Source organism: Erinaceus europaeus, chromosome 11, assembly GCF_950295315.1.
Source record: "Erinaceus europaeus chromosome 11, mEriEur2.1, whole genome shotgun sequence".
NCBI classification, from domain to species: Eukaryota; Metazoa; Chordata; class Mammalia; order Eulipotyphla; family Erinaceidae; genus Erinaceus; species Erinaceus europaeus.
The window spans coordinates 90,161,230-90,181,970 of record NC_080172.1 but is presented as its reverse complement, the minus strand read 5'-3'; the positions used below and the strand labels follow the sequence as shown (position 1 = coordinate 90,181,970).

Below are 20,741 nucleotides of genomic sequence, written 5' to 3'. Positions count from 1 at the left end.
ATTATTCTTTCAATCTCTCAGTCATTTCTTTTTTCTTTCTTTGCTGCCAGAACTTTCATGTCTCCATTTCCAGCAGATTTTTATTTAGGTAAAGGATGGCAGACAGAGGCAAAGAGGCATACAGAGAATGAGACAGACACTAAAACAGTGCCGCACTGCTTGTGAAACTTCAGCATCTTCCCCCCCCCCCCCCCCCCCCACACACACACACACTCACACACACAGCACTGCTGAGGTTTGGCTTATGGTGGTGCTAGGAGCTCAGAGCCTCAGACATGAAAGTCTTCTTGCATAACCATTATGCTATCTCCCCAGTCCTGAAACTTCCTTTTTGCATAATGTTCCCCCATGTGGTGGCCAGGATCTGAAACCTATATCCTCACACACAGCAAAATATGTACTCTACTGTGTGAGCTATCTCCTAGCCCCCTTCTCAGTTGCATTTTGACCTTCACTATCATGTTTTTGAAAACCGGAACAGTTTCTTATAAGAATATCCTTAATTTGACTTATATATTTCCTCATAATCATATTTAGCTTGTACTTTTAAAAAATATTTATTCCCTTTTGTTGCCCTTGTTTTATTGTTGTAGTTATTATTGTTTTTGTTATTGATGTCGTTGTTGGATAGGACAGAGAGAAAAGGAGAGAGGAGGGGGAAGACAGAGGGGGAGAGAAAGATAGACACCTGCAGACCTGCTTCACCACCTGTGAATCGACTCTCCTGCAGGTGGGGAGTTGGGGTGCTGGAACCAGGATCTTGGCACCAGTTCTTGGCTTTGCGCCAGTTGCACTTAACCCGCTGTGCTACCGCCTGACTCCCTGGTTGTACTTTTTTTTTTTTAATCTGGAATACTGCATTTTTGTTGGAAATTTCACAGAAGTGCTACCATGTTCTGTTTTCATCTCATCAGGTAGCCTATGTAACTGATCTGTCCATCACTGATAGCATTAGCTTTGGTCATTTGAATAAGGTAGCATTTGCCACACTTACTTGTGGGACTATTCCTTTTACATTTATAATTTGAAATATTTTTCTGAAGAGATTATTTGAAATGAGTTAAGTGGCGCCTTTTTTTTTTAAAATCCAACCTTCATCTACTAGTGTTAGTATTTGTTGGTGCTTCTTGCCAAAATTATCATTACTATGATTATCAAATGATTTTTAATTTTATCCCTGATTGTAAGAAAATTTTCCCTAACTGTAAGAAGCTCTTAATATTCAAATATATTGAGTTGCTGAATTCATGACACATTTCTGCATAGAAAAACATAAACACAAATCATGCTTTTTCCAACAAAACAATATTTCCTTAATCCTTTCACATGTAAATGATCCCCTGAAACTATTATATTGCTTATGGTCAGTCCTGCTAGCTACCTTCCTTCTTTGAATTTTGACCTATGTTGGAGTCAGCCACACATATGTTTTTATCATATTGGAATATATATATATATATATATATATACACACACACACACACATATACATATACGTGTGTGTGTATGTGTGTGTGTACACACATGCTTTGGTGCCATGGCACCTTCCACATGGTACACAGGCTTGAACCTGGGCTTCACACAAAGCAAGGTACCTAATCAGTGAGCTAGAGTTTCACCCCCCCCTTAAGCTTTTTTGTATTTGATACCAACTACCCCTTCAGTTTTTGGCATTTACTAATTTTTTTTTGTCCCTAGAGTTTCACCTTTCCAGAATGTCATATAAAGTATCTTTGATATATCAGTTTTTCATTACTTTTCACTGATGAGTAGTATTCAATTGGATGAATGCAATGCAGGTTGCTTATTCATTTACCCATTTAAAAATATTTTCTTGTTTTTAGGTTATGGCAATAATGAATGAAACTTCTCTAGACAACTGTGTACATTTTTTTTGTGTGTGTGTGTGAACACTGTTTTCTCAGTTAACTAAAATTTTGGTAGGTAATTCCACCAGTTACTATCCTTTAAAGGAGGAAAATAAAAACATTTAAACTGACATGACTACTTCAAGCATCCTTTAAGTACAGATATATAAAGCAAGGGTTAAAGAGATTTTCAAGGACTTTTTTTTTTTTTCTTTTTAAATCAGAGTTCTGCTAAACTCTGGTTTCTTGTACTGGGATTTGAACTTGGAAACTTTGGTGTCACAGGCATGATGGTCTTTCTGCATAGCCACTGTGCTATCTCTCCACTCATAGAAAATTGAATACAGTTTGGAGACCTTTGCAAGAGGAGGACAATTATTAATAAGACTTGAAATTAAAAATGATAGAAGTAACTAAACTAGTTCTTATTTAAAACTCTAGGTAGATGCACATGTATTTCAAATATATTAAATGGTGTGGAGGGAAGTAAATTGAAGATCTGAGTTTCTAGTTGTTGAAGCAACTGATTTTCACTTATTGATATAGGGAAGGCTATATTTAGAGAAGTACAGAACTGGAAGATAATAGGTATATAATAGTTTCTATTACACAGCAGCTGTGGCTGAACAGAAAACTGTTAAAATGACTTCAGATCTTTCACTTCCAATATACAAACTTTGTTAAAAGGTTGCTACTTATACTCTCATTTTATAGATGAAAGACTGCTCAAATAGCCTGTGCTGTATCTCCATTTTATATAGCAGAAGGAGTAGGGCTTTGGAACTCCAGGCATGAGTCTCTTTGCACAACCACTATGCTATCTCCCCTGTTCCCTTTTTCTTTTTGATAGAGGGTAAGAGACAGAATGAGAGACTGCTACATTACTGGTGGCGCTTCCCCCAGTCCCCTGAGATGGGGGCTGGAGACTTGAACTTGTTTCCTTGCCATGGGAAAGTATGTGCTCTACTGGGTGAGGCACCACCCATCCTTGACTCTATTATTTTCTAAATCTAGTCTTCCTGCCCTTATCCCCTATTATGCAGATTTGTTTCACTTGGGTGATAAATTCCAGTCGTCTTATTAAACTAATCTTGATATGAATAGACTTGGAAATTTCTTTAGCACTGGCAAATCATATAAAACCCTAATAAAGTAATGCCTCTTTTTAGCACTGCCCACCTAGGTGGGTGTTGATTCTATGCAAAACACTTCGAGTTCTTTTGTTGTTCTTTAATCCAGTTTTATTGAGATATAACGGGCATATGCCATTTTGTAAGTTTTAGCCGTTCTCTTTCGTGTTCAAATTTACCCCCTCTGCAAGTTAAAGCAGAATTCCTGTCCTGGGTGGGCAATCATGCAACTCTTTTGGTCCTAAAAAACCGGCCCAGTTTTCCGAGTCAGGAGGGAGGCAGGATTTGCCTTTAAATAGCCCAAGTTTCCTACTGCCCTCCCACCACCAGTAAACCCCCTAGCACGTAGAATCTGAACCCCACGATTTCTGGACACTTGCTTCTTCATATCCACACCCATGATAACAGGACTTGACAGCAAGCAGAACTCTCTCCCGGGGTCCCACACGCACCCCGCAGTCCCTCTGTACTTCCTGCCGCCCAGGCAGTGCCTTCGCCGCCTCTCGGAAGGCTGGCTCCGGCGGGCTCCTCCCCGAGCAGCAGCTGCCGCGGCCACTCCCTGCGCGCCCAGCCGGGCTCGGGTGGGGTCCGGGGCTCCTGCGCCCTGGGCTGCGCGCGGAAGCCTCACCCCTGCCGGCTCCTCGAGCTCCATCCGGGCGCGCCCCTAGCAGTCAGGCTTACGGCAGTCGCGCAAGTCCCCGCTCCGGAGTCTTTCCTGGGCTGAGGGAACTCTCCTCCCGCCTGGCCGCCTCTCCGGAGGTCTCCGGGACCATGCTGCGCTGGCTGCGGGGCTTCGTGCTCCCCGTGGCGGCTTGCCAGGACGCGGAGGCGCAGAAGCGCTATGAGACCCTCTTCCAGAAGCTCGACCGCAACCGGGACGGCGTGGTAGACATCCGGGAGCTGCAGGAAGGGCTCCGGAACCTGGGCGTCCCCTTGGGCCAGGAAGCAGAGGAGGTGGGTCCCTGCGGAGCGCGGCCTGCGAGTTGGGTGGGCTGCAGGGCAGCACCGAGGCCCCAACTTGGCTCGATGTGGAAAAGAAAGAAGTCACAACTGTGGCTTCCAGCCCCTGCGTGGACTCAGCTTCGGGATGGGGGCGCGGCTTGGATGTAGAAAGTAAAAAAGAAAAAAAAGGTAAAAAAAAAAAAAGTAAAAATGAAAAAGGAAGAAGAAGAAGAAAAAAAAAAGGTTACTGGTGTTCTGCTACATGACTGTGCTGTGAACACTGGCCCATTGTAAACCTTGTAGCCCAATACTTTGGTCCAAATGTATCCCAGGACCTCTGCAAGCCTTTGCAGACATTTAATACCTACCCCTCCACCTTTAGTATTCAGACTTTGCAGACACTTCAGTGTTTTGCGCTCTAGATTTAAGTGGGCTTCAAGTTCTGCAAAGAAGTCTCAGTCTTTGCATCTCTTCCAAGTTGCTTTGTTAACACCAGAATGTTTTGTCCTGTTTCAGAGCTGTGTGAAAGTCAATCATATATTTCCTTCAACTTCCTCTTCAGGGGAGACAGCATTCCATTGTTTAATACATTAATGTTTTATGTACATAAGTTGATCAGATGGATTGACTCATCGAGGAGCAATTTCTACTTATGAGTCATTTTAACTGTATCTGAAGTTTAGTCCCCTTGATAAAGTGGACATATTTGGAACCTTTCCAACCCTAGTGATATGTAAGAGGACACTTTGGTATTCCCTGTCCTAAGAAGGAAAGAGATTAAGTAACTATAAGAGCCAACAGCTGTTCTGTAGTATATTTTGAGATACTCATTGTCATCACTGCTATACGCCTGTACAGTTTACTTTTTCTTTTTGAGTCAGATTTTGTACGTTACAGCATTTTGGGAAACTGACCAGATTGTCCAAGGTTCGTAATTTTACTTTGAATTTTGGAGAGTTTTGTCTGAACTCTACAAATCTGCTTCATTCCGGATGTTCCCCCTTCTTAAGTATTCCCAATGGACTATTTTTTTTTTTTAAGAAAGGAGACATTAACAAAACCATAGAATAAGAGGGGCACAGTTCCACACAATTCCCATAACCTGATCTCCATATCCCATCCCCTCCCTGGATAGCCTTCCCATTCTCTATCCCTCTGGGAGTATGGATCCAGGGTCATTGTGGGTTGCAGAGGGTGGAAGGTCTGGCTTCTGTAATTGCTTCCCCACTGAACATGGTCATTGATTGGTCAATCCATACTCCCAGTCTGCCTCTCTCTTTCCCTAGTAGGATGGGGCTCTGGGGAAGCGGAGCTCCAGATTGATGGGGTCGTCTGTCCAGGGAAGTCTGGTCAGCATCTTGCTGGCATCTGGAACCTGGTGGCTGAAAAGAGAGTTAACATACAAAGCCAAACAAATTGTTGAACAATCATGGACCTAAAGGCTGGAATAGTGCAGATGAAGTGTTGGGGGGCAGGGTATTCCCTGCAGACTCTTGTGTACTTCTGCTTTCAGGTATATATATTTTCCCCTAGTTTATGGGCACGTGTGCATATATGCTGTATCTCAGGGGACCTGGACTATATCTAGGTTTGGGGACTTTATTGGGGAGTGGACCACCTGGAATGGAATTAGAGAATGCTATGAAAGGAAAGGTCTCACCCGAGTGATGAAGCTGAAGGGTTGTCATTCCACACCTGAAGTCTCTGGTCCAATGGACTATTTTATTCATACTTTATGAGAACCTTTTTTTTTTTTTTTGCTGATTGTTTCTCATTTTTACCCATTAATTTCTGTTTCTTTTATTTCCTTCATTGGGTTTACTCATTTGTTCTTTTTCTAATTTCTTACATTGAGATCACTGAGATCATAATTTCTTACTAATTTTGAGATACAGAATCCCACTAGGCACTCCTTTCTATCTTTTAACAAATCATCCACTGTTCTTGTATGAGAAGGATAGAACGGCTCAGCTCTAGTAGTGGTAGTTCAGGGAAGTGAACGTTTTAACCTTTGGGGCCTTGGTCATGCAAGTCTGTGTTACAGCTAAGTAAGGCTCTAGTTTCAAATACTCTAACAAAACAGTGAGAATGCACGAAGGGAGTGCTTTAGTCAGAACTTCAAACCAAAGCATAGTTTTCAGAAAATCTCAAATAGGCTAATGGGCATCCACGGGGGAATGTTATCTCTTAGCAGAGAGTCCTACATAGGCTGTTCATTTACAACCCAATGTGGCTAGTTATTTGTTGGTGCCACTCAAGGAGACATGATCTGGTAGTGTGTGTGTGGTGTGAGTGCTTTCGTGGGTTCAAAAGTCCAAAGGTGTGGCAGGGTAGGCTGTCAGTCAATGCTGTTCTAGCATCAGAGTAGCTTCTTTTAAATGGTAGCTACTCCGTATGCCAGATGATCCCATAGGCAGTGCTCTTTCATAGTTCTCAGCCTCTCTTTCTTAGGGAAAGTACAGTCTTTATTGCTTCAGTTGATTATAAAACTAGTGCTTGTTATTTTCCTTCTTGACTATTTTAAGTTCTGCCAAGACTCTGCAGGTCGTTGTGACTTACCTATAAGTGTAACTCAAACCTTCATTCCTGAGGGGTCTGAATCTCGCTGACGCATGTGCCCATTCACAGTTAACTGAGCAAGAGAAAACTAGGTGGGGAGCCCTCAGTGTTCACATGAGTCCCCTGAATGTCATACATGTTATTTTGTCTCTCTTGTGTAAAAGTAGCTCTACCTCCAGCTGAAATGAATCACTTTACACCTACTAGTGGCTTTCTTGCATGGTTTAAAGAGTTCAAAACTTCCAGGTGGAAGTCATAGTTTGTAGTTCAAGGGAGCCTTACTGTGTTGCCTGGCAAGAGTATGTTCTACTTGGATACCAGAAAATTACCCAACAGAAACCAGAGTTGTGGAGTCAGAAAGCAGAAAGTCCCCCATGGGGATCACTGGAAGTGACAGTGAGGCTGTTCCTCCTGCCACATTCCTCTTGGCTCCATGATTCTTTCTGTTAAGGATATAGAACAAAATAGTGGTCTCTGATTTACTGCATATGTTATATTCCAAAGGTTGATAAATTATATTTATCAAATATTTTCTCTAAAATGTTTTTCTTATGACTTTCATTCCATAATCTTATCCTTCTTAGGGTTATTCTGAAAGAATGAGTAAAAAAAGGTGGAGGAATTTCTTGGACATAAAATGCCCTTTCTGACAACAACAACTATAAACAAGGTCAACAAAAGGGAAAAAAAATGGCCTCCGGGAATAGTGGATTCGTAGTGCAGGCACCGAGCCCCAACAGTAACTCTGGAGGAAAAATAAATAAATAAATAAATAAAAATAAATAAAAGAAAGAAAAAAAACCCCTTTCTATCTTGCTAGCAGTCTATCTTTTCATCTTTTTAAAAATTTCTAGCTTTTTTTTTTTTTCTGTTTGGCTTGTTTTCACTCCCTCTTTTCTGTTTGGTAAGTTATTACTCATTGTTTAAAGTCTCATATTTATAGCTTACTCTTACTCAGGTGGAATTGTATCCTTTATCAACATTTTAGTCAGGATATTAGGACTCAAATAATCTTTCACAAGACAGCATTCTGTAAGATACTGCATTATATCTTCTGGTCACTCTTAATAATAAAAATAAAAATAATAATAAAACCTCATCTTTTAAAGGGTTACATAGAGTTCAGAGAAGTTGACTTATGGAAACAGCCAAAGCATTTGGCAAGAAAAACTTGCTTTTGGAATACAGACCATCATACCAACTATATTAACTGATATAACATGTGTAGTGGCCATTATGGACTCTGAAATCTGCTAGACAAGAGTTAAAATTCTTTCTCCATTTGATAGACTAGTGAGTAAGATGTTTAATTTCTGGAAAATTCAAATGTAAACTAGTAATTATATAGTTTACCAAAAATATTAAATTTACTTAATTAGTGTTTTAAGTACTGCCAGTTATCATGCAGTGAACTGAGGATATAGTGAATATGACAGGTACCCTCAACTGTGTTCTCAAAAATTTTCATATAGGAGGTCTGTCTGGAAGGGTTAGCTGGGGATAATAGTAAGCACATAATTAAGATACTTAAAAAAAATGGGAGGGTGGGGGGAGACAGCTAGTAGTAGAAGTAGTTGCCTTTTATTAGATGAAACTTTCAACTCTTTTTTTTCCTGCTTCCTCTTATCAGTTCTATATAGTGCTGTCAGTCTTTGCCTAATTACCCTGGCTATAACTTGTCTTTTCTACCTGGTCCTGTGAACTCTTGAGCCCTGCTTGGATGTTTGTCTTCTGTGATTTTTGGCTATTATTTGCCTTCACTGCAGTGCACAGAGAAGGATCATGCTTTGTGGACTGTAAAATTCTCTTTTATGGAAGAATTTATTTATTCTCAGTTGAGCCACAGTATACCTTCTGATTAGTTGCCACTGCTCAGCAACTCAAAGGGATATGTTTATTGTGAAGTCTGTAGCAGTGCTTACGACAAACCATGGTGCAAACTCCTCCTGGAGGAAGCCCATGGATATTTCCAAATCATGTGATGGTTTTACATTGTGAGTACTTGGCATATTGAGTAGATAGAGCAAAGAGGTAATAGATAATGACTGGATTAATTTTTCTTTCTGATTTTTATGTGGGTTTTTCAGGAATTGTACCTGGTACCACAAGCACATGAGACATTTGCTGTACCACTGAGTTACATTTCTGATCTTTAGAAAATATTCATTTATTTATTTTTGCTTCTAAGGTTATAGAGCTTGGTGCCTTTGCTACAACTCTATAACTCTACCCATTTTCTTTTCTTACAGAGAGACATGGGGGGAAGGGAGAGAAAGACACCTATAGCATTGCTCTGCAGCTCATGAAGGTTCCCCCCCCCCCCTGCCCAACACACACACACTACAGGTGGAGACCAGTGACTTGAATCAAGGTCCTCAGACATGGCAACATATGTGCTTTACTGGTTGTGCCACTACTTTGACTTTTCTCTATAGTGTTTTAAAACTTTTTTTTTTTTCTGTTGTTGCTGTTATTGTTTTGCTATAGCACTGCTTAGCTGTGGCTTATGGTAGTAGAGGGAATTGATTCTGGAATCTCTGAGCCTCAGATATGAATTTTTTTTTTTTTGCATAACCATCATGCTATCTCCCCACTCTAAAATAGACATTTGAAAACTAGCTTCCAGTTCATCACAAAATTAACAGAAAGGTAGGGACATTTCCCACATTTCACCCTCACCTCCATACTTGCATAGTAGTCCCCCATTATCAGCAACTGGCACCAGAATAGTATAATTGTATGTTTGATATACTATTTAGTTGTTGGAAAAATCATGCTGCATTTTTTGCATAGAAAAACGTAGGGGTGGGGGTAGATAGCATAATGGTTATGCAAACAGACTCTCATACCTGCGGCTCCCAAGTCCCAGATTCAGTCCCGTACACCACTGCACCACTGTAAGCCAGGGTTGATCAGTGCTCTTGTAAAACATATATATGTCAAAATGTCATGACTTTTCTGACAACCCAGTAATTGATGAACCTACACTGATGCACAATTGTTGCAAAGTCTGTAGTTCATGTTCACCTCTTGGTGTTGTGCATTCGATGTACTTGGACAAATAATGACTAGAATCCATCTTTATGATAACATGTGGAGTGTTTCACTGCCTTAAACAGTATTGTTTTTACATGCATCAACTCTCCTTCCTGGCAACCACTGATAGTTTTTATTTTATTTTATTTTTTTCTTTCTTCCATAGCTTTGCCTTTTCCAAAATACTATGGGTCCATACAGTATGTAGACTTTTAAGAAAGGCTATTTACATTTAATTTTTTATTTAAGTTTCATAGCTGGATCACTCATTTCTTCTACTGCTGGGTAATATTCCATTGTCAGGACATATCATATTTTAACCATCTACTCATCTTCTAAAGGACAGCGTGATTTCTTCCAAGTTTAAACAGTTATGAATAAAGCTGCTATATATTCATTTACAGGCTGTTGTGTGATAAAATTTTTCAACTCCTAGGGGTAGATATCAGAGTTATCATTGTGTAGAAAAATGTCAAGCTGTCTTCCAAAATGAAGTGTCTATACTGTTTTATATTCCTGCCAGCAGTGGCTGAGAATTCGTGCTCCATATGAATTTTAAGTGAAGTCCACCCCACCCCCAATCTTTCCAGTAGTTCAGGAAGAGAGAGCATAGGTTTAATTGTCCAGAAGTCAGACCCCATTGTGGCTCCAGAAAGTGGTGTGTGGGATGTAAGAAGAAGCTAGAGATGTTATCTTTTAGTTATCTCCTGACGTCTTTCTACCTTCTGCCATTTTGAGATTACTCACCCCTATGTACTTCCAACATTTCTAAGATTAGAGCTGGGACCCTGAACAATAGAACAGTCTAAGTGGGGCAGTTTTTCATTAGGTTCCTGATTCCTAGTCTTCCCTGAAACAATTCTTTCCTTTTTTTTTTTTTTTGTTATCACTGGGGCTTCACTTTTCTGAACCAACTTCTTTAGATAGAAAGAGAAACAGACCAACTCTTCATCTGCACTATTCCAGCCCTTAGGTCCATGATTGGTCAACAATTTGTTTGGCTTTGTATGTTAACTCTCTTATCAACCACCAGGTTCCAGATGCCAGCATGATGCCGACCAGACTTCCCTGGACAGACAACCCCATCAACGTGTCCTGGAGCTCCGCTTCCCCAGAGCTCTGTCCCACTAGGGAAAGAGAGAGACAGGCTGGGAGTATGGATCCACCTGTCAACACGCAAGTTCAGTAGGGAAGCAATTACAGAAGCCAGACCTTCAACCTTTTGCATCCCACAATGACCTTGGGTCCATACTCCGAGAGAGTTAAAGAATAGGAAAGCTATCAGGGGAGGGTATGGGATATGGAGTTCTGGTGGTGGGAATTGTGTGAATTTGTACCCCTCTTATCCTATGGTTTAGTCAATGTTTCCTTTTTATAAATAAAAAAAATAAAAAAGAGAGAAACAGAGAGACTGGGAAAGAGGGTGATACACCACAGTACAGGAGCTTTAGGGTTCAAACCTGGGTCACATACATAGCAAAGCAGGCCCCCTCCAGATCAGCTATCCTGCAGACCCTTCGCTATAAATCTTAAGTGCCCTGACCTTCAAAGAATTCTTACAAAGGTATGACCAAACAACTTAAAAATATAATGAGTCTGAAGAGTTACACACCTGTAATCTTATATAACCATTAGTATAATATAACCATTAGTAAATCATTAATAAAAGTTATATATTTAAGTTAAAAGAAAATGTTGGGCCCTCACTACTAGCTTCTTTGACCCCACAGTCCCTCTCGTATTTTGTGCCAATACCCACTTTGCTCTGAATAAGAAACTCTACCTTTATAGATAGAGTTTTCTGTAGAGACTTTTCCAGAAGTTTCAGTGGAAGGGATGGGGGATGTGAATTGGGTCCTGTGGACTTTTCCTGAAGTATTGTAGGAGTCATTTTATCCATTGATGAGAAAGTGCAGACAACTGTCCAGGTCACTAGCACAGCCCCCCACACCATCCCCCCCCCACACCTTAGGTTCTAACCATCTTAACCCCCCTCCTAGCCCCCCAGCCATTGTGATGCGAGCCACTACTTTCTGATGTTTTACTCTTACAGAGGTGCTCAGTCTTTGGCATCACAGGGGACTCTGCTCTCACAAGTCTCTTCCAGCTAGGCTTGTCCTGGGCACAAATATCTCCTTATCTCCTCTCTGGAGGGTGGGAGGGGATATTCTATCTCTGGGAAATTCAAAGGGACCCCGGTGTGGATCACTCCTGTTGCTAGAGATATCCCAGATGGATACCCTCTACCAAGATCTGTTTTGGTTGCTGGATTATAATGATGATGGGGTATTGGATATGCAAGAGCTTCAGGAAGCACTGGAAGATTTAGGACTCCTTGAGGAGGATAGGAAGGTAGGCCTGATGGAGTTTGTGGGCAGAGACGGTTAAAAATTGTTGGTAGAGTACTGTCATGTTAAGATTTAGTGACCCGTGGAGTCTTGCTTTGAAGCATCTGTTCATTTAGTGGTCAGCTGTATTTCGAGCACCTTCCACACACCAGCCACTATGTTCTGCTCTCATCAGAGGCTGCACGGCAGGGTGCTGTGAAACACTTCATTTCAGATGGTCTCTCTTTGTAATGTTAACTTGGGCTCTGTCTTGTCTTTTTTTTTTAATTCATATCAAGCAAAATCCTCTGCTTTTCATTTTGAAGCAAACCATCCTTTGTGTGTGTGTTTGTGTGTATGTGTGTGTGTGTGTGTTTAATAGCACATTTATACTTAGATTTACAGGTGTGACTTACATTTGCTTACTGGACACAGATTCACCTTCTGTAATAAAATCCAGTTTATTTCTCAAAAACAGAGCCAGTACATGGGAATACTTTCTTTCCTCACCAAAGCCTGACTTCTACAAAATCTGTTTTTCATTTTTGTTAAGAGACACTTGAATTACCTAAAGACTCATATGACCAGTGACGACTGGTGGGGGCTCACATATCAATATCAAGTCAGAGGGCTCTGCACACAGAACTTGATGTTTCGGGTTTTATCTAGCTTTTCAACGGTGAGAGTGGTATCTCAAGGCAGTTCTGATGGTAGTCTTTTTCTTGGCATCTCCACTTTTCCCTAGTAGAGAATTCATTTATATGGTTGAGAATGCAACAGATTAAAAAGAGAAAAAAAAGACTTATGTATAAGATAAAGGGTAAGGCTGAAATAGTGGTGAGGGTAGACATCCTAATAACAATGGTATAGACTTTAAAAATATGGAGATAGGTGCTGGTGTGGCACACCCAAGAGAGCACACGTTAACCATGCATGAATACCCTGGTTCAAGCCCCGGCTCTCCATTTACGAGGAGGCTTCATGGGTGGTAGAGTAGTGCTGCAGGTTTCTCTCATCTCTTTTTTTCTTCCCTTCTCTATCCTTCTCTCTCTACCTCTCTCTTTCCTTTTAGTTTATCTTTGCTTTTCACCCTCTATCAAAGAAAAAGAAAAAAAAAAAGACTGCTGGTAGCAGTAGAGTCATTATGTAGACATCAAGCCCTAGATGTGACTCCAGTGGCAAAAAAAAAAAAAAAAAGCCAACAATTGGTATATTGTTACTGAGTTTTTTGAGTTCTCTATATATCTTGGTTATTAGCCTTTTGTCTAATATATGATATATGAGTATCTTCTCTCATTCAATAAAATGTCTTCTTAGTGAGAGTTTCTTTTGGAAGTTTTGCAATTTGAACTCTGTGTTTAGGGGATGGGGTGATGCATCAGGTTAAGTGTACATAGTACGAAGTGCAAGGACCTGCTCAAGGATCCTGGTTTGATCCCCCAGCTCCTCACCTGCAGGGGAGGAAGCTTCTTTCACAAGCGGTGAGGCAGGTCTGCTGGTGTCTGTCTTTCTCCCTTCTTATCTTCCCTCCCCTCTCAATTTCTCTCTGTTCTATCCAAGAACATGGAAAAATAAAAGGCCACTAGGAGTAATGGACTTGTAGTGCAGATACTGAGCCCTAGCCTGGAGGCAAAACAAACAAAACAAACAAGCAAAAAACACCCTCTATTGTCTTATTTTTGCTTTTGTTTTTCTTTTCAATAGACTTGAGTCTCAGATGCTTATAAAGCCAGCTTTTCTGGTATTTACTTTTATTCTATGACTTCTATTAACATCGAAGTGTTCAATCCATTCTGAGTTCACTTTAGTGCATGATGAGATATATTGATCCTATTTTTCTTCTATGTCTTGCTACTTGGTTTTCTCCACACCACTTATTGAAAAGACTCTCCTTTCTTCATTTTCTGCTCATAAATTATTTTCTGTTATAAATTAACTGTGTCTGTATGAGACTTCACTACTAGGCTTTTGATTCTATTCCAACTGATCTTTGTTGTCTATTTCTGTATTATACAGATTTGACTTTTAGGAAATCAGGAAATGACTTCAATCTTGATTCCCCCCCCCCCCCCCCACAATTGCATTGGTGATTCTGGCTCTTTTCTGGTTGCAGACATATTTCTGTAGTATGTGTTCTAGTTGCTTGAAGAAATCCACTAGATTTTGATAGATAGTGCATTGAGTCTATGTGTTGCTTTGGGTGAGATGATCATTTAATTCTATAGGCTGGAAGGTCTTTCCATTTTTTTGTGTCTTATTCTCTTTGATAATGACTTATAGTTTTCAATGTAGTCTTTTACCAACTTTGTTAAATATATGCCTATAACCTAATTCTTTTCAATGATCTCTATTTCACTGTTTGCATAGAGAATGCCACCAATTTTTATAGCTTGTCACAATACTATAAGAGATTATAATTTCTAAGAGTATTTATTTTTGATAGAGACAGAGAAAGTCAAGAGTGGAGAGGGAGACAGAGAAGGAGAGAGAAAGAAAAGAGAGAGACACATGCAGCACTGTTTTACCGCTTGTAAAACTCCCCCACCCCCGCAGGTGGAGACCTTGGATTTGAACCTGGGTCCTTGTGCATTTATTTATTTATTTATTTATTTATTTTATTTATAAAATGGAAATATTGACAAGACCATAGGATAAGAGGGGTACAATTCTACACAATTCCTACCACCAGAACTCCATATCCAATCCCCTCCCTTGATAGCTTTCCTACACTTTAACCCTCTGGGAGTATGGACCCAAGGTCATTATGGGGTGCAGATGGTGGAAGGTCTGACTTCTGTAATTGCTTCTCTGCTGAACCATGGGCATTGGTAGGTCGATCCATACTCTTAGCCTGGCTCTCTCTTTCCCTAGTGGAGCAGGGATCTGGGGAGGTGAGGCTCCAGGACACATTGGTCGGGTCCTTGTGCATTGTATTGTATGCGTTCTATCAGATGAACCACTACTCAGCCCCTAAGAGGTTTTCTTTCTTTCTTTCTTTTTTTAAAATTAAACTTTAAGATTTTCTATGTGGGAGGTGGGCAGTAGTGCAGCCGGTTAAGTGCACATGGCGCAAAGCACAAGGACTGGCGTGAGGATCCAGGTTCCAGCCCCTGGCTCCCCACCTGCAGGGGAGTCGCTTCACAGGCAGTGAAGTAGGTCTGCAGGTGTCTGTCTTTCTCTCCCCCTCTCTGTCTTCCCCTCCTCTCTCCATTTCTGTCTGTCCTATCCAACAACAATGACAGCAATAACAACAATAATAACTACAAGAATAAAACAACAAGGGCAACAAAAGGGAAGATAAATAAATGAATATAAAAATATTTTTAAAAATAAAAAAATAAAAAAAAGATTTTCTATGTATATTATCAATATCATGTCATCTGCACATAATGATAGTTTTATTCTTTTTTTATTTTGGGTCCCTTTTATTTCTTGTCTAATTTTTCAAAAGATTTATTTATTTACAAGAAACAGAACTAAAGCTTCACTCTGGCACGTGAAGTACCAAGAACTGAGCTCGTCGGGACCTCACACTGCAGTTCCCCTCACTATTGGTATGCCACTTCCCCAGTCACTCCTGTCTGTTATGACTAGGAATCCCAGTACTATGTTGGATAATAGTAATGAGATTAGACATCTTTATCTTGTCCCTGATCTTACAGGAGATCACCATTAATATGCACGACTTTGTTGTATATGGTTTTTACTGAATTGAGTAATAGTCTTTCTTAACACCATTTTTTTTTTTAAATCACAGATAATGACTCCTGCCCAGAGTTTTCTCTAGCTCTTGAATCAATCATGTGATTTTTGAGTTTGCTGTTATAATATGGTGAATTGCATTAATGGACTTACTTATATTGAGCCACCCCTGTGTCCCCAAGATAAAGCCCATTTGGTCATGATATACAAACTTTTTAATGTGAAGTTGAATCTGGTCTGCTAAGATTTTGTTCAGGACCTTAATATGTTTATCAAGGGTATTGGCCTGTAGTTCCCTTTTAATTTTTTCCCTCTCTTCCTTTCCTTTTTTTGCCTTCAGTATTATAGCTTGGGCTCAGTGCCTGCACTAAAAATCCACTGCTCCTGGAGGGCGTCTTTTTTCTCCTTGTTGTTGCTTTTATTTATTGTTGATGCTGTTGGATAGGACAGAGAGAAACTGAGAGGAGAAGGGAAGACGTGGTGGGGGGGAGATAGACACCTGCAAACCTGCTCCACTGCTTGTGAAGTGACCCTCCTGCAGGTGGGGAGCCAGGGGCTCGAACTGGGACTCTTCTTCCTCTTGGTGCTATGTGCGCTTAACTGGGTGCACTACTGCCAGACCTTCTCCCTTACTTGTTTTTTTTTTTGGATCAGAATGATGTTGGCTTTGAGAAAGTATTAGAGGAGGCCAAGCAGTGGCACACTTGGTTAAATGCACACATTACCTTGTGCAAGGACCCAGGTTCAAGCCTCTGTTTTCTACCTGCAGGGGGGAAAACTTCATGAGTGGTAAAACAGACCTCAGGTGTGTTTCTGTCTCTCTTCCTACCTCCCCCTCTCTTCTCAAATTCTCTGTATATCCAATAATAAATAAATAAATAAATATTTTTAAAAGAAAGTATTAGGGAGTATTCCCATATCTTTAATTTTTTTTTTTTTTTTTTTTGGAAGAGCTTGAAAAAGTATGAGTAAGGGGCCAAGCAGTAGTGCACCTGGTTGAAGGCACACATTACAGGGCACAAGGACCAGGGTTCCAGCCCCTGGTTCTCACCTGCAGGGGGAAAGCTTCACAACTGGTTTCTCTCCCTCTCTCTTTCCCCCTCCCTTCTTAATTTCTCTGTCTCTATCCAATAACAAATAAGTAAAAATAAATAATTTTTAAAAAGTATGAGTAATTGGTCCTCCATAAAGGTTTTGTAAAGTTCATTGGTAAAGCCATCTGGTCCTGATCTCTTGTTTTTGGACGATCTTTGATTACTGTTTTAGTTTTTTTTGATTGTCATTGATCTGTTCATAGTGTTTTCATCCTTCTGATTCAGTCTTGCGCAATTGTAGATTCTAGGAATTTATTCATCTCCTCTAGACACTTCAGCTTTGTTGTTTATAGTAATCTCTTATAATGAGTTTCTGTGGTATCAGCTATGATTTCTCTCATTCCATTTCTGATCCTATTTGTTAGTCTCACTTTTTTCTTAGTGTATCTGCTTAAGGGTATGTCAATTTTCCTTACTATTTTCAAAAGCCAGCTCCTACTTTCATTGATCTTTTAGGTTGTGTGTTTCCAAAGGCACTGTTCTGTTCTAATTTTTATTATTTCCCTCCTTCATCCAAGTTGAAGTTCCATTTATTCTAGAAGTCTTTTCACAATGTGAGGTTATTTATTGAGCTTTTCCTTGCTTTCTTATGTAGGCCTGTATCTCAGTGAATTTCCATTTTAATAATGCTGTTGCTATGTCCTACAGATTTTGATAGTTTGTGTTTTCATTTTCATTTGTTTACAAGAAACTTTTAATTTCCTCTCTGACTTTCTCCATGACCCAATAATTATTCATAGCATGTTGTTAGCTGTCTATATGTTTTGAGCTTTATCTAGCTTTTCTTTTTTATAGCTGATTATTTATTTGATTTCACTATACTCTTTAAAAGATACTTGATATAATTTTAATATTCCTGAATTTAATGATGATAGTACTATAATCCAGTCTAGGTCTACCTTTAATAATGTTCTGTGTGTACTAGAGAAAATTATGCAATTTCTTTTTGAGGAGTTAACTTTATAACTTATAAAAACTTTCTAAGTCCCATTCTATGTGAAGTGTTTGTTTCCTGACTGGGGATGTAAAAAAAATGAACATAAATAAATTGATGGTGTCATTCAGTAGTCTTTAAAATGTATTAAAAGATGCAGTCCTGGGAATGAACATAAGGCCTCGTGAATGTCTGGTCTGATAGCACTGAGCTATCACCCAGTCCAATTTTTATGTTTTATTTTTAAAATGTGCTAGAAAAGGTGGAGGAAAGGAGCAATAAAAAGATGGAGAGACACTAAAGCACTGTTTCACTGCCCATGAAGTTCTCTCATTGTTTATGGTGCTGTCTATGGTGCTAGGCACAAAACCCACTTCTCAACCCATGTCTCACACATAATAAGACGTGTGTTCTCCCTGTTGAGCTATTTCCCAAATCTCAGAATGCTCTGCTTTCTCTACACCAATGTAGCATTTTACTAAATAAAATTCAACACAAGATGTGAAATGTTTGTGTATAGTTGGCTCAGTGCCTGCACTATGACTCCACTGCTTCTGGGGGCCTATTTTTTTTTTTCCCATTTTTGTTGCCCTTGTTGTTATTACTGTTTTTGCTGTCATTGCTGCCGTTGTTGTTGGATAGGACAGAGGGAAATCGAAAAGGGGGGGTAGAGAGCGGGAGGGAGGGATAGAAACCTGCAAACTTGCTTCACCCCTCCCCCGGAGCCAGGGGCTCGAAGCAGGATTCTTATGCTAGTCCTTGTGCTTAGCACCATGTGTGCTTGACCCACTGTGCTACCACCTGGCTCCCCCCCTTTTTTAAAAACTGTTCTTTTATACTGTATAACAACATATTTAACCTAAAATTGGTACTTTATTCTAATAGGAAAATAGCCAATCTGTTTGAAATTCACATAGTAATAATTTAGTATTTGAGCTCATATAAAAAATCTCTATTTCTTCTTTTTTTATAGAAAATCTTTAGTTCTGGTGATACTAACAAAGATGGAAAACTGGATCTTGAAGAATTTATAAGGTACCTTAAAGACCATGAGAAAAAGATGAAGTTGGCATTTAAGACTTTGGACAAAAATAAGGATGGTATGTTATAAAAACACTGCCCTGGGATTCTCTGGATGCTGGGAAACAGAGGTTCATTTCATTTTTCATAGCTGAGTAGTTTTCTGTTGTGTGTATATGTATATATGCTACAAACTTCAGCCACTCATGTATTGTTGAACACCTGGGTTTCTTACAGGTTTGACTATTACAAATTGTGCTGCTATGAGCATATGCATACACAGATCTTTTTGGATGCATATGATTTGTTCCTTAGGATATATCTACGGGAGAGGAATTTCAGGGTCATAGGGTAGGCCTTTTTCTAGCATGAGAGTTCCCAGACTGCTCTCCACCAGCAGTGCAGGGGGGTGTTCTTTGCCCCACAACTTCTCTAGTACTTGTCGCTGTTGTTTCTGATGTATGTCATTCTCACAGCAGTGAAGTGGTATTTTCTTGTTGTCTTTATTTGCATTTCTCTGACAATCAATCACTTGGAGTATTTTTTTTTTTTGTATGTCTTTTGACCTTTTGGATCTCTTCTTTGGTGAATCCTGTTCGTATCCTCTCCCCATTTTTGGATGGGGTCATTTGGTTTTTATTGTCTAATTTTGTGTGAGCTCTTTACACATTTTGGCTATTAGCTTTATGTCTGATGTATAGAAAATAAAGATCTCCCATTCTGTAAGGAGTCTCTTATTTGGGTGGTGGTTTCTTTTGTTGTATAGAAGATTTTCAGTTTGATTTATCTCCATTGGCTTGTTTTTGCCTTAGTCTTCCTTACAATTGGATTTGTATTATCGAAGATGCCTGTAAAATTTAGGTGGAAAAGTGTCCTGCCAATATTTTCCTCTAAGTATTTGATGTTTCTGGTCTAACATCCACGTCCTTGATCCATTTGGAGCTGACTTTTGTGTGTGGTGAAATGTAGTGGTTTAATTTCATTCTTTTTTTAAAAATTTTTTTTATATTTATTTTATTTATTTATTCCCTTTTGTTGCCCTTGTTGTTTTATTGTTGTAGTCGTTGTTGGATAGGACAGAGAGAAATGGAGAGAGGAGGGGAAGACAGAGAGGAGGAGAGAAAGATAGATACCTGCAGATCTGCTTCACCGCCTGTGAAGCGACTCCCCTGCAGGTGGGGAGCCGGGGTTCGAACCGGGATTCTTATGCCGGTCCTTGTGCTTTGCGCCACCTGCCCACCTGCGCTTAACCTGCTGCGCTACAGCCCGACTCCCTTTAATTTCATTCTTATGCATATTGTAACACAGTTTCATCAACACCATTGACTGAAGAGATTTTTCCCTTCTCCACTTAATACTTTGGGCTTGCTTGTCAAAAGATAGATGTCCATAGGTATGGGAGTTCATTTTCTCTTTCGGTTACAATCCTCTATGAGTCTTCTCCTTCTCCCCCTCCTCCTCCTCTTCCTCTTCCTCCTTCTCTTTCTTTTTGTGAGTCTGGCCAAGAGTTTGTACATTTTGTTTACAACATTTAGCTTCATTGATCTTTTGTTGATTCTCTTTTTTTTTTTTTGCTATTATTTATTTCTGCCCCAGTTTTAATTATTTCAGTCCTTCCTATTGCTTAGTTATCCACATTCTTATGCTGCTCTTTCTCCCCCCCAAAGTCTCTCCAAATCCTATAGTTCTTCAAAGTCTTCCTTTTTAATGACTTTTTAAAATTAAAATATTTTTATTATTATTTTTTTATTGTCATCAGGGTTATGGTTGGGGCTTGGTGCCTACACAATGAATTCACTACTCCTGATGGCCATCCCCCCCTTTTTTCTACTTTTATTAGATAGGACAGAAATTAAAAGAGGTGGGAGAGATAGAGAGGGAGAGAGAAATAGAGAGACCCACAAAGCTGTTTCACTGTTCCTGAAGTGTGCCTCTGCAGATGAGGAGTGGGGCTTGAACATTGGTCCTTGCACATGGTGATGTGTTCTCTCAACTGGTTGCACTACTGCCTGGCCCCCTTGAATGACTTTTCATTCACCACTGGCTATTATTTTTACCTTTAAAAAACAAAACAAAAGAAAACAACAAAACATTGTAGGGCATTGCAACATTGCAATTATTAGTGCTGG

The 20,741-nt window shown here is 39.9% G+C and overlaps 1 protein-coding gene across 3 annotated transcripts in view; it reads left to right on the top strand.

The window, feature by feature from the left end:
• Positions 1–3,678: 3,678 nt before the first annotated feature.
• The window catches only part of SLC25A24 (solute carrier family 25 member 24), a 53,357-nt gene continuing 36,294 nt past the window's right edge, over positions 3,679–20,741 (top strand). The window contains exons 1-3 of one of the 3 annotated variants that reach the window (XM_060202171.1): positions 3,815–3,952; positions 8,749–8,903; positions 18,566–18,692. In XM_060202171.1, the coding sequence (XP_060058154.1) occupies positions 18,653–18,692 (40 nt within the window). In that variant the 5' untranslated portion in view covers positions 3,815–3,952; positions 8,749–8,903; positions 18,566–18,652. Of the gene's footprint in view, positions 3,953–8,748; positions 8,904–11,678; positions 11,888–18,565; positions 18,693–20,741 lie in introns of those variants that run through there. The other 2 variants (XM_007528280.3, XM_007528281.3) reach the window with 2 other exon arrangements.